The sequence below is a fragment of the Ixodes scapularis genome, unplaced genomic scaffold, assembly GCF_016920785.2.
Source record: "Ixodes scapularis isolate PalLabHiFi unplaced genomic scaffold, ASM1692078v2 PGA_scaffold3__209_contigs__length_174095766, whole genome shotgun sequence".
NCBI classification, from domain to species: Eukaryota; Metazoa; Arthropoda; class Arachnida; order Ixodida; family Ixodidae; genus Ixodes; species Ixodes scapularis.
The window spans coordinates 119,614,585-119,633,438 of record NW_024609868.1 but is presented as its reverse complement, the minus strand read 5'-3'; the positions used below and the strand labels follow the sequence as shown (position 1 = coordinate 119,633,438).

The 18,854-nt window shown below is 47.7% G+C and overlaps 2 protein-coding genes across 4 annotated transcripts in view; one reads left to right on the top strand and one right to left on the bottom strand.

Moving 5' to 3' along the window:
* LOC120836303 (valine--tRNA ligase) overlaps positions 1 to 13,248 on the bottom strand; it is a 58,680-nt gene extending 45,432 nt beyond the window's left edge. Inside the window, exons 1-5 of the mRNA XM_040209087.2 lie at positions 12,880 to 13,248; positions 5,178 to 5,250; positions 4,309 to 4,409; positions 3,335 to 3,462; positions 26 to 190 (exon numbers count right to left, since the gene is read on the bottom strand). Of these exons, the coding sequence (XP_040065021.1) occupies positions 26 to 190; positions 3,335 to 3,462; positions 4,309 to 4,409; positions 5,178 to 5,250; positions 12,880 to 13,041 (629 nt within the window). The 5' untranslated portion in view covers positions 13,042 to 13,248. The remainder of the gene's footprint in view (positions 1 to 25; positions 191 to 3,334; positions 3,463 to 4,308; positions 4,410 to 5,177; positions 5,251 to 12,879) is intronic.
* Positions 13,249 to 13,437: 189 nt separating this feature from the next.
* Positions 13,438 to 18,854, top strand: part of LOC115315482 (serine/threonine-protein kinase Nek7) — a 33,657-nt gene continuing 28,240 nt past the window's right edge. Inside the window, exons 1-3 of one of the 3 annotated variants that reach the window (XM_040209089.2) lie at positions 13,512 to 13,527; positions 13,852 to 14,168; positions 17,967 to 18,029. In XM_040209089.2, the coding sequence (XP_040065023.1) occupies positions 14,001 to 14,168; positions 17,967 to 18,029 (231 nt within the window). In that variant the 5' untranslated portion in view covers positions 13,512 to 13,527; positions 13,852 to 14,000. Of the gene's footprint in view, positions 13,528 to 13,851; positions 14,169 to 15,884; positions 16,199 to 17,966; positions 18,030 to 18,854 lie in introns of those variants that run through there. The other 2 variants (XM_040209090.1, XM_040500519.2) reach the window with 2 other exon arrangements.

The window sequence follows — 18,854 nt, the reverse complement described above, 5'->3', positions numbered from 1 at the left end:
GCCGAGAAGAGGACTGGCACTCAACTCGTTCTTCCACTTCCAGACCTCCTGGACGAAGGCCTCCCTGCCGACGTCGTGGCGCGTCTTGCCGGTCTCCCGCCACAGCTTCTTCTCCACGACCACTTGTGTTGCGATGCCCGCGTGGTCGCAGCCAGGGTTCCAGAGCGTCGTCCGCCCCTTCATGCGGTGCCTGCGCAACGCGCCAGAACCTTCGTCGCACTACGCTCCCCACCGTCGTCGACACTAGCTTTGTTCGATTTACCTGCACCTCCTGCACCGGTGCAGAAAACTGCAGGGCAGAGTACTTCCGGTATGCGTACTCAGGTACGACTGAAAGTACACCACCGTACACATTTCTGCACCGGCGCGAGAGGGACAGATAAATCGAACCAAGCTACTGTCGCCGGTTTCGAAAGAACCGTGAGCTTCCCGCTTTGACGACCGATTCTATGGCGTTGTTGCTGAAATCGATTGCCGAGACGGGGAGAAATGGACAGAAAAGCAATTGGCATTCGCGAAGCCAGCGCCAGGCACGCCCGGCAGCCATTCTTCAAAACGCTCTCTTTTCCCAGTCAGTGCTCCGCTGGGATTCGTGCTCTCACTGACCGAGTTCCAGCCGAGGGTTGGGTTGGGTTGGGTTGGGTTGGGTTGGGTTGGGTTGGGTTGGGTTGGGTTGGGTTGGGTTGGGTTGGGTTGGGTTGGGTTGGGTTGGGTTGGGTTGGGTTGGGTTGGGTTGGGTTGGGTTGGGTTGGGTTGGGTTGGGTTGGGTTGGGTTGGGTTGGGTTGGGTTGGGTTGGGTTGGGTTGGGTTGGGTTGGGTTGGGTTGGGTTGGGTTGGGTTGGGTTGGGTTGGGTTGGGTTGGGTTGGGTTGGGTTGGGTTGGGTTGGGTTGGGTTGGGTTGGGTTGGGTTGGGTTGGGTTGGGTTGGGTTGGGTTGGGTTGGGTTGGGTTGGGTTGGGTTGGGTTGGGTTGGGTTGGGTTGGGTTGGGTTGGGTTGGGTTGGGTTGGGTTGGGTTGGGTTGGGTTGGGTTGGGTTGGGTTGGGTTGGGTTGGGTTGGGTTGGGTTGGGTTGGGTTGGGTTGGGTTGGGTTGGGTTGGGTTGGGTTGGGTTGGGTTGGGTTGGGTTGGGTTGGGTTGGGTTGGGTTGGGTTGGGTTGGGTTGGGTTGGGTTGGGTTGGGTTGGGTTGGGTTGGGTTGGGTTGGGTTGGGTTGGGTTGGGTTGGGTTGGGTTGGGTTGGGTTGGGTTGGGTTGGGTTGGGTTGGGTTGGGTTGGGTTGGGTTGGGTTGGGTTGGGTTGGGTTGGGTTGGGTTGGGTTGGGTTGGGTTGGGTTGGGTTGGGTTGGGTTGGGTTGGGTTGGGTTGGGTTGGGTTGGGTTGGGTTGGGTTGGGTTGGGTTGGGTTGGGTTGGGTTGGGTTGGGTTGGGTTGGGTTGGGTTGGGTTGGGTTGGGTTGGGTTGGGTTGGGTTGGGTTGGGTTGGGTTAGGTTAGGTTAGGTTAGGTTAGGTTAGGTTAGGTCGTCATAATTCGGTAACGACGCCTTGTTAAGGCGTCGTAATTAGATTATGGCAGCGCCCAAGTGCACCCCAACTGAGCAAGACAGTGGCGCCCTGAGGCCATACTTGCAAACATGTATACTACAGACCGTTTTTGTTTAAAACTTTACAGGTTTGTTTTAAAGAAGCCGCAAAAGCTACACTAAAGCGCGAAACACATGTACGACGAAACCGTCCAATCCGACGTCCGACCTCGCAATACGACGGTCGGAGGCGAGGGTTTTCAGCGCTCTCCGATGCTACGAAAACCCTCGCCCCCCAAGGTCATTCTGGCAGTCCGCACGTCGGATCAGACGGTTTCGTCGTACATGTCTTTCGCGCTTAATGCAGCCTGTGAGGGAGAGTTATTACAAGGCGGGGGAGACGTAATATAGGGGGATAATTGTCACGACAGGTCGGCTAATTAACTAAAACTTGATAATTACCTTTTTAATAATTGAACATAAAGCCATTGTTTTAGTGAGAAACTTGCTGAGCGTCGTCAAAAGCCACTATAAACAAGTAAATTTGAGAAAGATTTCGGATGTGTGGGAAGTGCTGTGGTGCACTAAAGTTGCCATTCAAACAGCAGGCGTGGGGCTAGTGGTGCAAAAATGCACCCGCGCGGCTTTCCGTCTCTTGCCATCCGCATTTTCGCACCACCAACATGGCACCCGTTGCACGAGTGGCAACTTTGGAGCACCGCTCTGCTTCTCACATGGCCGAAATTTTTCTAAAGCTTATTTAGTCGTCGTCGATGATGCTAAGCAAGTTTCTAATACAGCCCATTGGTTCATTTTCACCAATTAAAAAATTGTAGAGCCCTTTCACTTCACGTGAAGGTGGAGGACCAGCGAAGCTGTTATCTTTAAGACATCTAGGACGATGGCTAGAGGACAACGTCTCGGACAACTTCTAGGACGACCTCGAGGACGACGCCTAGGACGACCTCGAGGACGATGTCTAGGACGACCTCAAGGACGACGTCTAGGACAACCTCGAGAACGACACCTAGGATGACCTCTCAGACAATTTCAAGGACGAATTCTAGGTTGACCTCGAGGATAACTTCTAGGACATCTCGGACAACCTCAAGGACGACCTCTTAGACGACCTCGAGGACGACTTCTAGGATGACCTCGTGGACGAGTTCGAGGACAACCTCAAGGACAATGCCTAGAGATGATAAAAAGGGATCAGGACCTCACTATCTAATAATGCCAAGGAAGGCTGACTCAAGTTGGTTGCCCCCTTTTTGTTTTTATTTATTCATACTTGCCACGACCAATGGGGAGTTTTCTGTCGACATGTGAGGACGCATTTTTTCACAGACCCTAGCGTAAAACAGCTCTGCTGTAGAAGGTTAAAGAACACACTTTAGTTAATTATTATTCTTATCGTGACAACCAGACCCCTGTAATATGTTTCCCTGGCCGCATAACTCGTCTGCATAGACTGCATTAGTATTGCTTTCACGGCTTTTTTTAAATATTTTTTTATAAACAAATCTGCAAAGCCCTACAAAAGAAAAAAACACCCATCATAATTCCGGAGATTCACTTTCAACAAATTCTAAATGCACGAGAAAAAGCTGCATCGTGTTTTGTGGCAACCCTAGAAAGTCCTCAAACCCGACCCGTCAATTGAGTTACCGGCAGTTTTTAAGTTTTGCAGCACTGCTTTGGTCAACCATAAGTTTCTGCTTGTGCCAATCAAACAACGGTCATCCATGATTGTGGAACTAGTATGATCGTATTGCTACGGCGCACACACTATGCAGAAGCGAGAGAAAGAAGTGCTCGCCATCGTGTGACGCAGTCTTCCACGGCAACGGTGAGGGCGTGCCCCAGGTGCAAGCTGCCCGTGACGTTGGGAGGTGGGATGACCATGACAAAGCGTCCCTTGGGGTTGGGCGCCATCGGATCCCTACCCTGAGGAGAGAAGGAAACGTGCCACAGTCGGTGTCGACGCCGGAACAACGCCCAACCGAAGCATTAAAAATTATCCGCTTTTCTGTACAATTCGAAAATAAGCGAACAGTTTCGGCGGTGCTATATTTGGCAATGTTGTAAAGGCCGGTTAACACGTACAATGCAGCGTTATCTGAGTACCGAATTAACACTACAGAAGCAGCACTGATGCTGTCTCGAACATAATTAGCAGTGATGCAGACAGCAGCATTGAAGATGAGATAGCACTAGGCGATGACCGAGTATGGAATGATTTGTTGAAGGATAGACTCGCACACAGTGTTGGTGTGCAATGGCTGTGTGCACCACATCTTTGCTGTCTCAGAGTGCCTCTTGATGCTGTAGACCCTTGGCAAATTTAGGGATATGCACTACCTGCCCAATTTATGGTGCATTCTCTTGCAGCCCTTTTGGTTACCTCTCGCAAGATTCTTGTACTTAAAACATGTCATAGAGCCGTCGTGCAACGGGGTCACGTCACATTATGTGGTCGCATCACGTTACGTCCCGTTAAGCTCGGAGGGTGACGTCACTTCCGCGCTACTTCTTACGTTAGTGTTTTTCTACATACCTATGCCTACAAGGTGTTCTATGTTAAACGAATCAACTACCTACACAATTTATCTAATCTCGAGCTACTGCTGCTTTTTCTTATTTTTTATTCTTTTTTTGGCTCTTTGTGTAAGGAGTGACTCTTTAGGCTGAGCTGTCAGTAAACACACAATCTCGAGACCTTTAGCGGAAAAAAAACATCATTCTCTTCATAGGGATGTACCCACTTAACGGCCCGCACAACAGACAGCTTACCCCATACTCTGGCTTGAAGAACTGGCTCTTCTCCCACCAAGCGTGCCAGGCGGCCTCGACGTACTGGGGACTGTACGCATCTGGCATGGGCCCTGAAGTGTCTGCGAATTAATGAGAGACAATCAGGTACGCTCAAAGTATCTCCTCGCACACACATTTCCTCATAGAAAACAAAGCTCCGGGAGAGGCCAATTTGTGAAAACGCGATGCTGACAGATATCAACGTGAGAATGTGCCAATCATTATGTTCATCGAAGGGATCAAAACGGTAAAACATCTCCTTCGAAAGCCTGGCCTCCAGCCCATGCTCGTTGCCACCTGCCGTGCTTTGGCAGTGCAAGATGCTCACAAGACACCGAAGTGTTATAAAAGGTAAGTGGGTCGTGCTGGAAACGGGACAGCTAAAAGATCTAACAGTGACTGTAGTCACTTTTGGGAGCATTTGCTTCTGACCGACTCCCCAAAAGAAACACAGAAAATTCAAGAATAGCTCAAGTTTGGATTGGCAGAAATGCCGTAAAATCATCTTCACTATTTTACGGCACCCTATAGTCGCTAAAATCTTCAGAGTATCTAGAGACTGCAAGCTACGGCAAACATGTGTGGCTCGCATATATCATTGCGAGTATTTTTGTATGCTCTTAATAGATATTCTCAAATTCTGTCCTTTTCAAACGCTGCACAAATTAGATATAAATATTAAGGGTTTCATTTTGGCAATATCTTACTTATGATTTTATTACAGTTGTGCTGCAAGAAAGAAACAAAGCTAATGATTGTTCCCCAGATGCTGGCATTGGATGTTGGTTGCATTTTTTCAGCAACTTTGTGGAAACATTTGATCAAAGTGTTCAAGAGCCAAATCTCACCTTTCTTCTCTCCAGGTGCAGTGGGCTTGTCATAAACAATAACCTCCTTTTCTTTCTTCTCTTTTGGCTTTTTCTAAATAAAAAAGAATTAAGCAAATCAAAGGTGAATCTCTGGGTTCCAAATAGACAAACAAAATGTATTCTTTAATGACATCACAAATTTGGAATATGCTCATAGTAGGGAATTTCTGTTCAATGGTAACGTGCCAAATGAGTTAGTAAAAGGACACACAGCTACAGGTGCAAAAAATACCCCACTCATATCTTCAAAATGATAAGAATTAATTTATTGGTTTGTTAACATTACAATTTGTGATCCATTGTTACAAAGACAGCCTACCCAATTAGCAAAGCTGGCTGTTCGAAGCTCTATAGTAGCACATCAGTGATAAATATTTTTCAGCACGCAGCAAACTGAGAGGTTTTGCTTTGCTAGACTTTGACGGCATTTGATGTATATTATCTGGTGTAATCCATACATGAATTTTTCATCTGCAAGACTGTTAGTTTCTTGAGTACTCCAGTAATATTGCAAACCTTCTGCACTTGGGAAGCCAAACTCTCTTTGTGAATTGTCACCAAGAAAAGCCTAACCAGTGGAAAAAAATATTTGTTTCTGAATATGTTGTATGTGTTGTAGAGGAAAAGATGCTCCCTGGTTTCCAAGGCCCGCCTAAGACGGGGCAACTTTCCCAGCAATTTCGGTGTTGCTGGTGGGTTGTTTCCTAGCTTTCCCTAGTACAACACGAATTGCCCAGATTGCATTCATCTCGAAACAAACAAACAACTCTGACAACTTGGAGACATTTGAAGCAGAAGCAGGCTAACACAGCTAGCAGTGTACAAGGAAACCTCGGTAGAGGCCGCCAAGAGTCAGGGTTACGTCACGATGACGTCAAATATGTGAATAACACACTCCGACTATTAGGACGGGTACAGCCGTTAACATCCGAGTTCCTTTGGGGAGCTCTTTCTGCACTGAAGCTTAGGGATCTTCTTTCCACCGCCTCAAAACATGGCGTTACGATCAACACTGCCGCCGGGCAGCCGGGTGCCACCGTCTGTGGCAACCGTGGCAATGGTGCAACCAGCGCAATGGTCACCAACGTTCAAATGAGCGTGATCGTCTGCTCCGAGTGTTCTGCGGAAAACGTGGTGTTCGCTCGGTCAGCGTTAATTTGACTTCAAAAGTTATGATTGTCTCGCAAGAGAATGCCTTGGCACTACTGCGCTGCGAGATGGTGTGGGAACTCCAGCAAGCCGAAAGTCTTGTCATTCTTTCTATATCCAAAGGAGTTCCGAAGCGAGAGGTAAAGTTTCGTTTTTCGTCGGTTTCGTTTCAAGCCTGTTTTCAAGCAAGCGCACAGGACGATACAGGCATTTTTGGTGCTCTCTCTGTGCTCACAGGCCCTTGCCTTGCTTTTGTGGGAGCGGAATCCCGCTCCCGTGAAAGAACCAGGCTGGACTCGGGTTGCTGACGGACCATGTGGGAAATGGCGAATCGGCAGCGGCACGCAAATTCCTACTAATGTTCACAAACAAACGTAAAGCCAAAGCTAAACACAAAGAGGGCCCCTAGACCTTGTGTCCTGTGATTACCCTTGATCCGGTCGCACACACTTGCCTGGTCTTGATACCGCCCGGAGTCCTAAGAGGCTGTTCACCCCCTGGTCGACCGACTATATCTCGATCGATGGGCGAGAAGGTTTCTCCTCACCCGCCCTGGGGCGCCTGCAGCGCCATCCAGTGGCTAGGAGAGAAAGCGGCACGTCGGGAGCCGAATTCGAGATCCCGATCGACCTCGCGGCGACATGACCATGCGATCATGTCTGAGGCGAGGCAACCGCATAGCCACCTCGCAGCAACTATGCCAGAGTGGTTTGATGGGCGCCCTCGTGAAGGCAAGTGTGTGCGACCAGACCTAAGGTAATCGCGGGACACGAGGCCTGGGGGCCCTCTTTGTGTTTAGCTTTGGCTTTACGTGCATTTGTGAATATTTGTGTAATGTCACGTGTATTTGTAGTTCAGATTGAGTGTTTTGAGCATTGTGTTTTATGTACCGATAAACAGGGAACGGAATCCCGCTCCCGTGAAAGAACCAGGCTGGACTCGGGTTGTTGACGGACCACATGGGAAATGGCGAATGGGCGGCGGCACGCGAATTCCTACAAATGGTGCATCAACGTTGGGGCAGGCGAGCCGTAATTACGGTTGCAACGTCCGTCGATAACACTGCATGAAAGTTCAAGCGGGGCGGTCCCCCCTGGCTGGCGGGTCTATACCACGGCACTTTGAAGGTGGGAAGAGCACGTCCAAACAAGTGTTCGGGATGGCCACGGGTAATTTCACGCTCACAGATTTAATGTTTTTGGCTGACGTGATGACTACACAAGCGGAAAAAGAGTGACTGCTCTCGGGGTTAGCGGAGGGGAACGCTGCGGAGATGATCGCAGTGCTGAGTCCGGACACGCCGACGGTATCGCCGGTCGTGTCTATGCCGCAAAGCACGGAGATGTCCCGTGAATCCACGGCATTGGTTGCGGCGTTCGCCCACGCCTTACAAAGCATGCAGAGGGAACCGCCAATGCCAAAAACCCTCATCCGTATTCCGGTGCCAAAGTACAGCGGACACAGCGATAGAGCTATGAGCGCGACCGACTTCTTGCTAGCAATCCAGCGATGTCGAAAAGCTACCAGCCTGACCGAGCAGGACACGCTAGGCGGATTTCTGCCGGTGGCTCTCGTGGGTCTGGCGGCCAGGTGGCATTACCTTGTGGGCAAGTCAGCCGGAACACTCAGCGAGTTCACAGCCCTCTTCCGACAGAAGTTCTTGCGGGCAGACTACCTGCCAAGAATGCGCAGGGAACTGGAGGAAAAAACGCAGGCTCCCGCTGAGCCCTTCGCGGAGTACCTGCAGGCGATTCCCGGCCCACAATGGGCAAGCTTGAAGAGTGCTTTCGAGCGTGCATTCTTAATCTGGTATACAAGGATGATGAGATGAAGAATATTTGTGCTTTCATGGTAGAAGTCGGAGAACCTTCTCCGTCCAGCAATCTGCTAGAAGTTCCTCCAGATGTTCTATGAACCCTGGGGCATTTACACCTTTAAAAAGAAGAAATCTGCAAAAATTTCATTTTAAAAGGTCTACAGCTGATAGGAAAGCACAGAAACCGTGAAGCAAGTTATCTATCAGCTGAGTACAAAAAAACTTTTAGAATTTCCACTCTGATGAAGAAGGAAGTGCAGCAGAGCTGTAGCTTCTGTTCTCGGCGGTGGCTCTCCAGGCAAGCGATTTGCTCTTCTTTCGCAAGGGCATCTGTAGCGCTCAACGCACGCAGCGGTTGCGGACCCATTCGCGCTACTGCGTACGTCGCCGCTCCTTCCGCACCCGGTCTTCTTTCCCCAAAGAATGGGCACGCGGCCGACATTGTGAGTTCAAACTGAAACTGTGAAGAGCGTAGGAAACAGCGCTCAAAACAGACGAGGACGAAGGAACATACGTGACGTGCGCTGCGCTCGTCACGTGTGTTTCTTCTTCATCCTCGTCTGTTTTTTTGTGCCTGTCTCCTACGATAAATTCCCACCAACTCGTCCAACTATCCATTCTTCTATGATAGCTGGAAAGGTTGCCGCCACCTATGAGCAACGGTGACAGCCAGACTGTTTGTCTGGTTGCCACCGTCGCCTATAGATAACGGTAGCTGTCCAGAGGTTCGTGTAGGTTTGTGTCGACATTTCTTTGGTACCGGACACGATCCTGGGGAACCTATACTCCGTTTCACCTTATGTTGTACTGCAGCGAAGGCTGAAAGCGCGAGCTCATAGCGTTGACAGCTGCCCTTACTGCACGAGAGCTTGTGCCGCCGAGATCTGTTCCAGAGCAAGGAGCTCGTGCTTATAGCCTTTCCTGCGATACAACATAAGGTGAAACAGAGTATAGCCCTTAACAGCTCCGCTGTAAGAAAATCATATTTTTGTCTGCAGAAAACACTCAAGTTTCTGTCGATCAAAACTGTGGTGGTGCAATATCTTTTATAAACTTATATTTCCTTAATTGTGCTCTTACGTGTTTCTCGTGCTATCTGTTCTCTTGTTCAATAAAGTTTATTATCTGTATATATCTTCTATTTTATGTATGAGATCTGTGTAAATACTAAAGTATGTATGAAAAGTAAATGTGTGCTCCTTGCTTCCTACCCACTTGAGGAGCAGCTTCTCTGAATTTGCTCTACAGTGATTTATAAAAAAATATATAAAATAAAAGTGCCAGAAGACGAGAAGGAAATCGAAGAGAAATAAAATCAAGCAAGCAAACTGGGGGGGAGGGGAAGGGGGGAAGAAAGGCGCGAACTGGGCGACGGCAAACCGGCCACCTAGGATGCAACAGTACAACTTGCGCTATCTAGGGGCAAATCGGGGCGGCCCGGCAGGAGTAGAGGCAGCGATTGTAACGCCATGTTTTGAGGTGGCAGAAACAAGAACCCTATGCTTTAGTGCAGAAAGTGCACCCCGAGAAAACATGGATGTTAAAAGCTGTATTCCTCCTAGTGGCCAGAGTGGGTTATTACCATATTTGACATCGTCATGACGTCACCCTACTTTTCTCTTCTTTTTTTTGCTCATCGGTCGCTCTTTTTCTTGCTTCTTCGCTCGCTCAAACGCCCGAAGCGCATTACAATAGCCAAGGCTACGGCTGCGTTGGCCTGGCGGCAGCAGCTATTCAGGGCCACAATATTTTCATGTTACACCCTGTGCCAGTGATGATGACAACTAAAGACATGGTTCTGGTTTGAAATTTATTTTTTTGGGGGAATAACTGTTTCAGAAAGATGAGTTAGTATTCTCAACACCATTTAAACAAATAAAAAACATGTTTATAGCACATAAGTGTGTGTCTAGATAGTACACGAAAAATAAAATTTAATGATGATGATGGAAAATTGCAGCAATTGGTTGCTGCATGTGAACGCGGGCGGCCTGAGTTGCTGGTGTTGCGAAATAAAGTTGCTGGGAGAAATCGCCTCGTCTGAAGCGGGCTTAAAGGGGCCCTGCAATCATATTTAGGTGTCTACATTTTTTGCGGTTTCCACGTCTCTTGGGGTTGAGGCAAGCCAGCGGGCACGGAGAGAGTAACTAAATATCAGTGAGTTATATTTTAACCGGACGACGCGGAAACCTTTTTCACCTACGAGGGTGACCTGCGTTGCCGAAAGCAAGCAATATGTGACGTCTTTGGTCCTGGGCTTACTACCTGGTCAGAGCCGCTAAAAGCATTTCTTTTTAGTCGAGATACAAAATATAAGTGTCGCGAACCGTTTCAATTATGTATGAAAGTAGTTTTTGTTCAGTATTTTAGATCAGAAAAGAAACAAATGCAGTTTATAAAGTACGGAAACAAGGGATGACCCGTCGACATGCCTGCCACCAAGCGGCAGAAAAAACGGCGCATACTAGAAAGGGCTAGTGGGATGAGGCGCCAACGAATGGCGAGCGTAGAAAGGTCCCGGATGTACGTGACCGCGCTGCGGTCGTATACCGGCTCGAGGATCCGACCAATTCCAAACGTTCCGAAGGCTTTCGGCGTGGGCTCGGCTGGCCATTTGGCCATTTGGCGGTATGGCAGCGCAAAGTGGCTCCCGTTTTGAATTGATCTTTACACGGTGTTTGCTGTCGTTTGTGGCCAATGAAGTGTTATGCCGAATTAGTCTTTAATCACGCAGCAAAAGCAATGCGAGCCGCCCTGGCCGCCCGCTTCATACAGCCTATCGAACACGTGCTTAAGTGGCGCCCTCTCGAGCCGTCGACACGGAGTGCGGCAGCTGTGAGTGCTTGATGAGCTCACTACTCCTCCTCCGGTTCACGGCCACTCCAGCCAGGGCCTACGATATCATGGAGGAGGTTATTTTTTGCTTGTTTTTGTAATTCTAATTTGCCTATAACCTTTAAAATAAAGCAAAATTTGAGAAAAGAAAAGTTCCTTTAAGTTACTACGTTCAGTGCGCTCATGTTCGGTGCAAATTAAAAACCAGTAAAGAAGTTGTTGCAGGGCCCCTTTAAAGCATTCAACCTGTCATCTTTCGGTGCGACATGGCTGCTGGAAGACTCAATGTCACAATTACTAATCTGACAGCACTTTACAGAGCAACGGCGCCGCTTTACAGGAGCTGACATCTCAAAAAAAAAAGACGTCATTTGTATGTGCAAGCAAAAATGAAAGCCGTTTACAACTCCCTGTAACGCCGAATTAGAGCACAGCTCTTGAGGAGGAGGAGGAAAGGGTACTGAGGGGAAGGTATACCCCTTCTCCCTCCTCCTCACATTCTTATCCTGTCTGCTACCCCTCCCTCCGAGCGGCGTCGCCGTTGCCTCACAAGGGTCACGTGACCTCACGGGGGTCACGTGACCTCACGGGGGTCACGTGACGATGACGTCATCATCACTGGTGATGATCTTAGGCTCTTAGGTACCCATTTCCGGCTTAAGCGGCATCGCCGTCAGCGCCGGCATAACTGTGCAGTGCATTATGGGACGCATGACGTCACTGGTGATGTCACTGATGACGTCATCAGTGACGATGACGATGCCGTTGACGTCCTCAGGGACGATGACGATATCAGTGATGATGACGTCATCATCACTAGTGACGTCATCAGTGACGTCACTGATGATGTTACGCGTCCCATAATGCACCGTGCGGTTACACTGATGCCGCTCAAGCCGGAAACAGGCGACTAAGAGCTGTGCTCCAAAGAAAAAGAAAAGCACGCTAAGAAAGCATTGAAAACGTACTACGAAAGCTAAGATAATACCCCAGGAAAACAAAAGCAACAAACAGCGCTACGAGAGCCAAAACCCCACGTCGCTTCCTATCACTAACACCTGCGACAGCTGCTAAACATGCGCTACTTCACTTCAAGAAGTCTCACTCAAGCACCTGGATCAACAGGAAACACTGATCCCTTAGGCAAAACGACTAGTCGAGGTAGGCGATATAGGCGAGAGAAGAGACAGCAGCGGCCATGGAAAGAATGGCGAAGCTTTTGTTTGTTATGGTATGAATATAAGCGGAAGTACCCGTCTTGTAAACCTTTTGTAAAGAATTCTTGTAAACCTTTTGTAAAGAATTCTTGTAAACATTTTGTAAATAATAATAACTCTCATTACATGGGTTTTTCTTTAAACGTAGAAATATGCTGCCAATAAGTTCGTCTGCTTCTTCTTGCATTGGGGTTGCGATGATGCCAAAACGCCAAGCATCTTATTGGCCGATAAAAAAAAAACAAAAAAAAAAAACAGTGGTGGACTTTAAGGCATTTAGCATTGAGGTCTACCCACTATCCTTTTAATCAAATCAATCAGAGTTCGGCGTCGTTCTGACGTCACCGCAACTCCTGCGCAAGCAGACGACTAGTCACCGAAAAATAACCGCGGAAACGTCGAACACGGTTAGCTTTTCGACACTGATCCTATCGAATTTAGTGTCGAGTCGAGGAGTGCAAATTCAGCACAATTCCGCGACCGATCAACACACACGTCTACGGAAGCAATCGTAATTCGCTGCGTGCTGCTTTTTTCCCTCTTGCGCGAGGTACCGGAAAGAGTGCGAGCTTCCAATTTGTGCCCCCGATTCCACGTGGATGGGGAATGAATGGAGCGTTCCTCTCAAGGTCTCGACCACATCGCGTCAATATGGTGCTCTGACCTCCGCCTTGGGCTGCTGCGTCTGGAGTTTCTCCTGCTTCTGCTTGAACTTCTCGAGCTTTTCTTTCTTCTTGGCCTCTTTCTTGAGCTGGACGGCGCTCTTCTGCACAGGCTCGTCGCCCTGGGCAGCCGAGCTGCCGTTCTCGTCGGTCGCCTGAGGCATCCTCGCTGGCTTCACGGCGTCGTGACAGCGATCGGTGCCGTCGCACGGACGATTAATGAGTTACGTAGGAAGTAATGACAGGTAATGAGCCCGAAAAGAGCCAGTGACTGCTGACAACCCACACAGCTTCACACACGCACGCTCTCCTTTCCACTCTTTCCACAGTTCACGCACGCCGCTTGACGTAACCGGAGCGACTGATTAAAGGTTTCGCTTCGCCGCATAGTATCGTATTTTTTATAGCTCACGAGTAAAAAACACAAACTATTTGGTAAATACATGTTAAAAATACAAAGTATATAATATAAAAATAATAAAATTTTGTTCAGTTTTGTTTACGATAGCTAGCGGCTCATATTCGATATTCCCATGGAAACGCTCGTCAGAAAAGCGTCCAACACAGGCACAGGCACGTGATGGGATGGTCACAGGCCGATGTCATCAGCAGACGGCTTGAGGAATGAGGAACCAACAGGAACCGGGGTGGTAACAGGATTAAAACATTCTTGCGCATTTTTCTTTCTGCGATTTGTAACGTTCTACAAATATGTCTGACCTTTACGCTGTGACGTTTACATAAGCCAAAGTCATTTAATCAACATGGTTAAAAAACGCATGGTCATGATGTTATCCTTATCGTTTGGTTTCACACAGGACCTTTTCTTTTTCCACGTATCATTTTGCGTGATAACGAGGTGCGCGCTGTGCCAATGCGCAAAAGAGCATCACGTGACCAAAACACCAAACTATCAACCAATCACAAGTGCCGTTGAACAAACTCCGTTTATTCCTTTCTTCACTTGCTCACAGTTGCTCCCGAGTCCCGTTCGCTTCCGTCAAGTGCTCGTCACATGTCGCCGGTGTAATTCCCGCGTTGGGCGTGTTGGTGTAGTACGGCCAGTACGACCGCAATTTCAAAACGAGTCGACTTTAGCGAGTGTCAGCTAAGCTGCCGAGACATGGCCCAAGCAGCACCGCCCGAACTTCGGCTCACTTCGACGCATCCCAAATACAGCAGCTTGGACAAGTTCGAAATCGCGCACGAAATCGGCAAGGGCTGCTTCAGTGCGGTGTACAGGGCCCGCTGTAAGGAGGACGGCAGTCACGTGGCCCTCAAGACCATAAAGGTATGACCGTATGACACCACGTACGGCCAGTATGATGACTTCGCGTGTTTGTTGGTAAGGTCCCGTTAGTGCGAAGAAATGCGCGCCATATTCAAGTGGCTGCCGCCGCGATGCAGTGCGCTGCAAAACGCAAATTGAAAATAATCTTCCCGAAAACCTTGAAGAGGCTGTCGCGACCGTGTCGAATTCTTTAGGGAGTCGCGAACCAAAAACGCTGGCTGCCACTATTCTTTTCCAAGCCTTCCCTTCGAGCTCCAACTGCTCCGACGAGACACCGTTCGACATCTTAAAATGGACCGTGGTAGATGTTACGAGCCATCTAAGCCAATCGACTGTCGTGCGTGTGGCACGTGACCGTCGGGAGGGCCGGGGTGGGTTTAGCAAATATTTTGTTTTAGGTGCATGTCCCGAGTGGTTCGCGAAGCGAAGACCCGTACGCGAATGCTGGTGTCATAAAAACAGAGCCGAAGTAGAAAAAATATATGTATATAGGGGTTCAAGTCACCGCGCTCGATCTCAAATGGACCGTAAAAATTGACACCTGCACGAAGCAATCTAAACTTTTCGTCAAAGGTGTATTTCACAGGTCGGTTTTTTCTTGTAAATTACAAAGCGTAGTTCTCTTTCTGTAAAAAATAAGGCCAAGAAATTTGCCAGGGTCTACGACTGGCAGCGACGCAGACGACAGGGGTCCAGTAGTGGGGAGTGTTTGGCATTCATATTGATTGATGGTGGTACCTCCTTATTGCGACGGCTCGCGACCACCATGGTTTACTAAAATGAACATGATCTTTTTGCAATGTACCTTATTTAAAAAATAAATGCGGACAATAAAAGCAAAACTCGAAGTAAAAAGACGTGTCTGCATAACGACGGCGCTTTTGCTGCCAATGGTTTTCGTCTGCATGTCGTCTGCTTTCATTTGCTGGTCAGCTGCAGCTTCGGACACTGCTCCCAACGCCATCTATCGATATGAACGCCAAACACACTCCGCTACTGGACTTAGTCATCTGGGTCATCGCCCGCCGTAGACCCTGGCAAGTTTCTTGGCCCTATTTTTTATAGAAAGAGAACTACGCTTTGAAATTTTACAAGAAGAAACCGACCTGTCAAATGCACCTTTGACGAAAAGTATATAAATTGCTACGTGCAGGCGTCGATTTTTACGGTCCATTTTATATAGAGCCTGGTGACTTGGACCACCCTGTGAAAATTGCAGCACCTTCCAGGCTTGAGCGTTTTGCTTTGGAAGCTAGCGAGCGTAGCAGACGCAGGACGAGATAGGAGAGAGACTGGCACAACTTTGTGGGATGCAAACGGGGTGTCGCATGCACTCCGTGCGTGCGTGATGCTGCTTGAAGGTGAACATTTCGGCAGTCGTCTGCCTGGTTGGGTTAAATGTTATAAATAAATAAAGAGCAAACGCCAACCAATCCCTAAAAAATCGTAGGGTCCCAACGTTTCGGTGCCGGCTCGGTGCTGTTTTCTGGGTTCTCCCAACCCTAGTACTCTTGGAACAGTGACTCTAGTGCAGAGGGGAGGTGACGCCACCCAGTGCAGGCGGCTCGCGGATAAGCGCGAGCCGCCTGCACTGGTGGCTCGCGGATAACACAAATCTCCAAACCTTTTTCGCATACTCTCGCCCCTGACTACTAAGTAGGCATATCGGGTATGGGCGACGAAAAAAATATTAAAACATTTCAATCTGCAAATAGTAAAAAAATAGAGGGGAGACAAAACTAGAATGGGTGACGGTTACGTTTATATCCTAAATGCATTATGTTGGCGTGGCGAAGGCAAAGCTATGCTTCGCCCATACTGGAAGTGACAATATTTCAAGATGGCGGCACCCTTGTGAAAAAGGCCTATAGGTGACTAGTGCCAGACCGAAAAAAATCCGCCTGGTCCGGCTATTGAACCTGGAACCTCTCCATTTCCAGTCAAGTGCTCTACCAACTGAGCTAACCAGGAGTTAGATGTCAGTAGAGCAAATGGGTTTTACTAGCTGCCACCAGTCTAACACCAACAAGGTGAATGGCCTGCATTTTTTAATGTTATGATTAAGATGCAATTAGTGCAAAGGTGCAAGCGAGCTGGACCAGCGTTTGTCCTTTGTCTCCTTTGTTCCCCCTCTCCAGGGATTATTATTGCCATTCTTGTCCAGCTCGCGCGCATTTTTGCATTAATTGCATCTTAGTGATTATATCCTTGTTGGAGTTGCAAATAGTTTGCTAAGTTTCTGAAGGCACACAAACCCAACATTAGTCCGTGATTTTATTGTCGGATATCATCACGCTGTGAAACTTTAAGCTATTGTGCACAATGTGTCATATGAATACTTGGGATTCTTGCCCTAATTGAGCATGTGCCAGAGAGCTCTAACAACAAGAGTAGACAAAATTGTCAGTGAAAGCACCATATTCCCACTAAACCAAATTTCAATTTGTGTGGATGACATGTGACACAAACAAAAGAACATTACCGGAAACCGAGAACCACTCGCCTTGTCACTCATTGAGATGCGTAGAAGACTGGCCGTTTGTGAAAATGAAGGCGTTCCTCTCCCGCATTCCTGTCTAGGCCTGCCCGACTTGACATGACTTGCCCCAAACCAACATCATGCAACCAACGTTGCAAAGGCAGTTGTGGGTTGCATGCAACGGTGCATAAATCTTCTGGATGTATGACGTCGCGAGCAAAAAATGGCTACAACAAGCAGTAATGTCATGTTCACATGACATATGTCAAGTGACTTTGTAATGTAGTCACGAGAACAACGGGACCAAGCGCTGTCTCGAAACTCTCACATTTACACTGGCTTAATTCAAAAACAGAATATGCTCCAAGATTTTACATGGGATGCTGGTGAGAGAAATGGGCCGATAATTAAGTGGGGAATGCTTGTTACCTGATTTATCAAGTGGAGTCACCTTCCCGACCTTTCACTCATTACCTTCAAGGACCAGAGAACATTGCAGAAGGGAATGGGAAGGAGTAAAAAAAATAGATATAAAATTGGTTAAAAAAAAACAAAAAAACATGTAGGTTTATAGTTAAGAAAATAATCTTCTATGCCAAGTTTAACAACTGATGCATTGGTGATTATAGCGACAGAGGTGGTTCCATTTGCTGCTGGTCTTTGGTATGAATGAATGAAGAAACATGTTAGTGCAGCAATGAGACATCTACTTTATGATGGTGGTCTTTGTGAGAGAAGTATGATGGCCCCACAGAAAACTTTTTAGTGACCAATTTTGTCATAGTACACTTTGGGAAAGAGATCTACTAGTTGTGGCCCTTTTCTGCATAGAAGGTGAGGGAGTTAGTCATCATTGACAGTACGCTTGATAAGCGAGAGTAATTGGTGAAAATTAAACAATGGATGGATGGCAACTGACCAGAACACTCATCATATAAATATATGGGCTTTGGTCGTTGTTTGCCTCCCAGTGGTGGTATGCATAGTCTTGAATGGAGTGCGAGGACAAGGAAGCACCTGATGACAAGATTTCAGAGGTCATCATGCTAAGCTGTTGGCAACGGTGACATGCAAACAATATCTTTGAGCAAACTTGTGACATGCCTTGACTTTTTCTTGGGAGCAGTTCTGACTCTCTCCCGGGTGAAAAGATTTCAAATGGTTCCATTTCACCTGGTTCATTGCCCACATTCCCAGCTCAACTGGGAATTATGTCACTAAACCAGTTGAACTGGAACGAGTTGCAATTGGTTTCAGTTGCAAAGGGTTTGGGCGCCCCTTGCATGAAATATGAATGAAGTCCTCATTGTATTTTCTAGATCAAGGAACTGGCGGACGAGAAGGCCAAAGTGGACTGCATGAAGGAGATGGCCCTGCTTGAGGTAGTCCTGGCTACGTGCAGCATTTTTGCAATCCTTTAGGAGCATAGCGCTGCAGCTCGTTTAGGGGCTGCAGTAATCTGTGTAGCTCGCACCTGTTTTGGCAGTGCGATTCTAGCCCACAAGTGTGCAGCTATACTGCGAGTGTCGCAAACGTTTGTAGGGCCCGAGGTTCGACTAGTTCACTGATCCTTCTCACCTTCCGGTTAGACTTCTGAACAAGGTTGCCAGACTGGTATAGAAAAATTAAAAATGGGAAAAAGACAATATTTATATATAGTAGTTCGTGTTATGAAATGATTACCCCTGCTTATGCAGTATAAAAGTAAACATAATATTTAATTGATTTAGGTAGTTTTCTACCTTCTCAAGGGAGACAGGATAGAGCGCTGTCAGCGCTTTATCCTGTCTCCCTTGTCTCTCCTTCCTTGTCGTATTTGCGCTGTTAATTCAACAATATGATCAACCAACTAGCCCACCAGTTGATTGTGATGCATTTTCTACCTTTCTCTGTCTGCTAGCATTTGTTCGTTCTCACTTTTCGTTTGTGTGCATAATGCTCAAACTTACTATACTCGTTTTCACCTCAAGAAAAAAGGAAGTTTTGTGCATTGTTCATACGCCGCGCGAAGTAGTTCTTACAAGATTTGCTTGTCAGAGGAAGAAGCGATACTTTTGGTGTTTGAAATGTGTAAGTCTTGATAAGATAACATATATCTGACCTAAAATGCACTTACACATATCTTAATTCTTTATATAAAGGGGAAAATTAGTAATGCTGCGCGAGAAGTCGGACTTGTTTTACTACAGTTCTTGGGGTGAAAACGA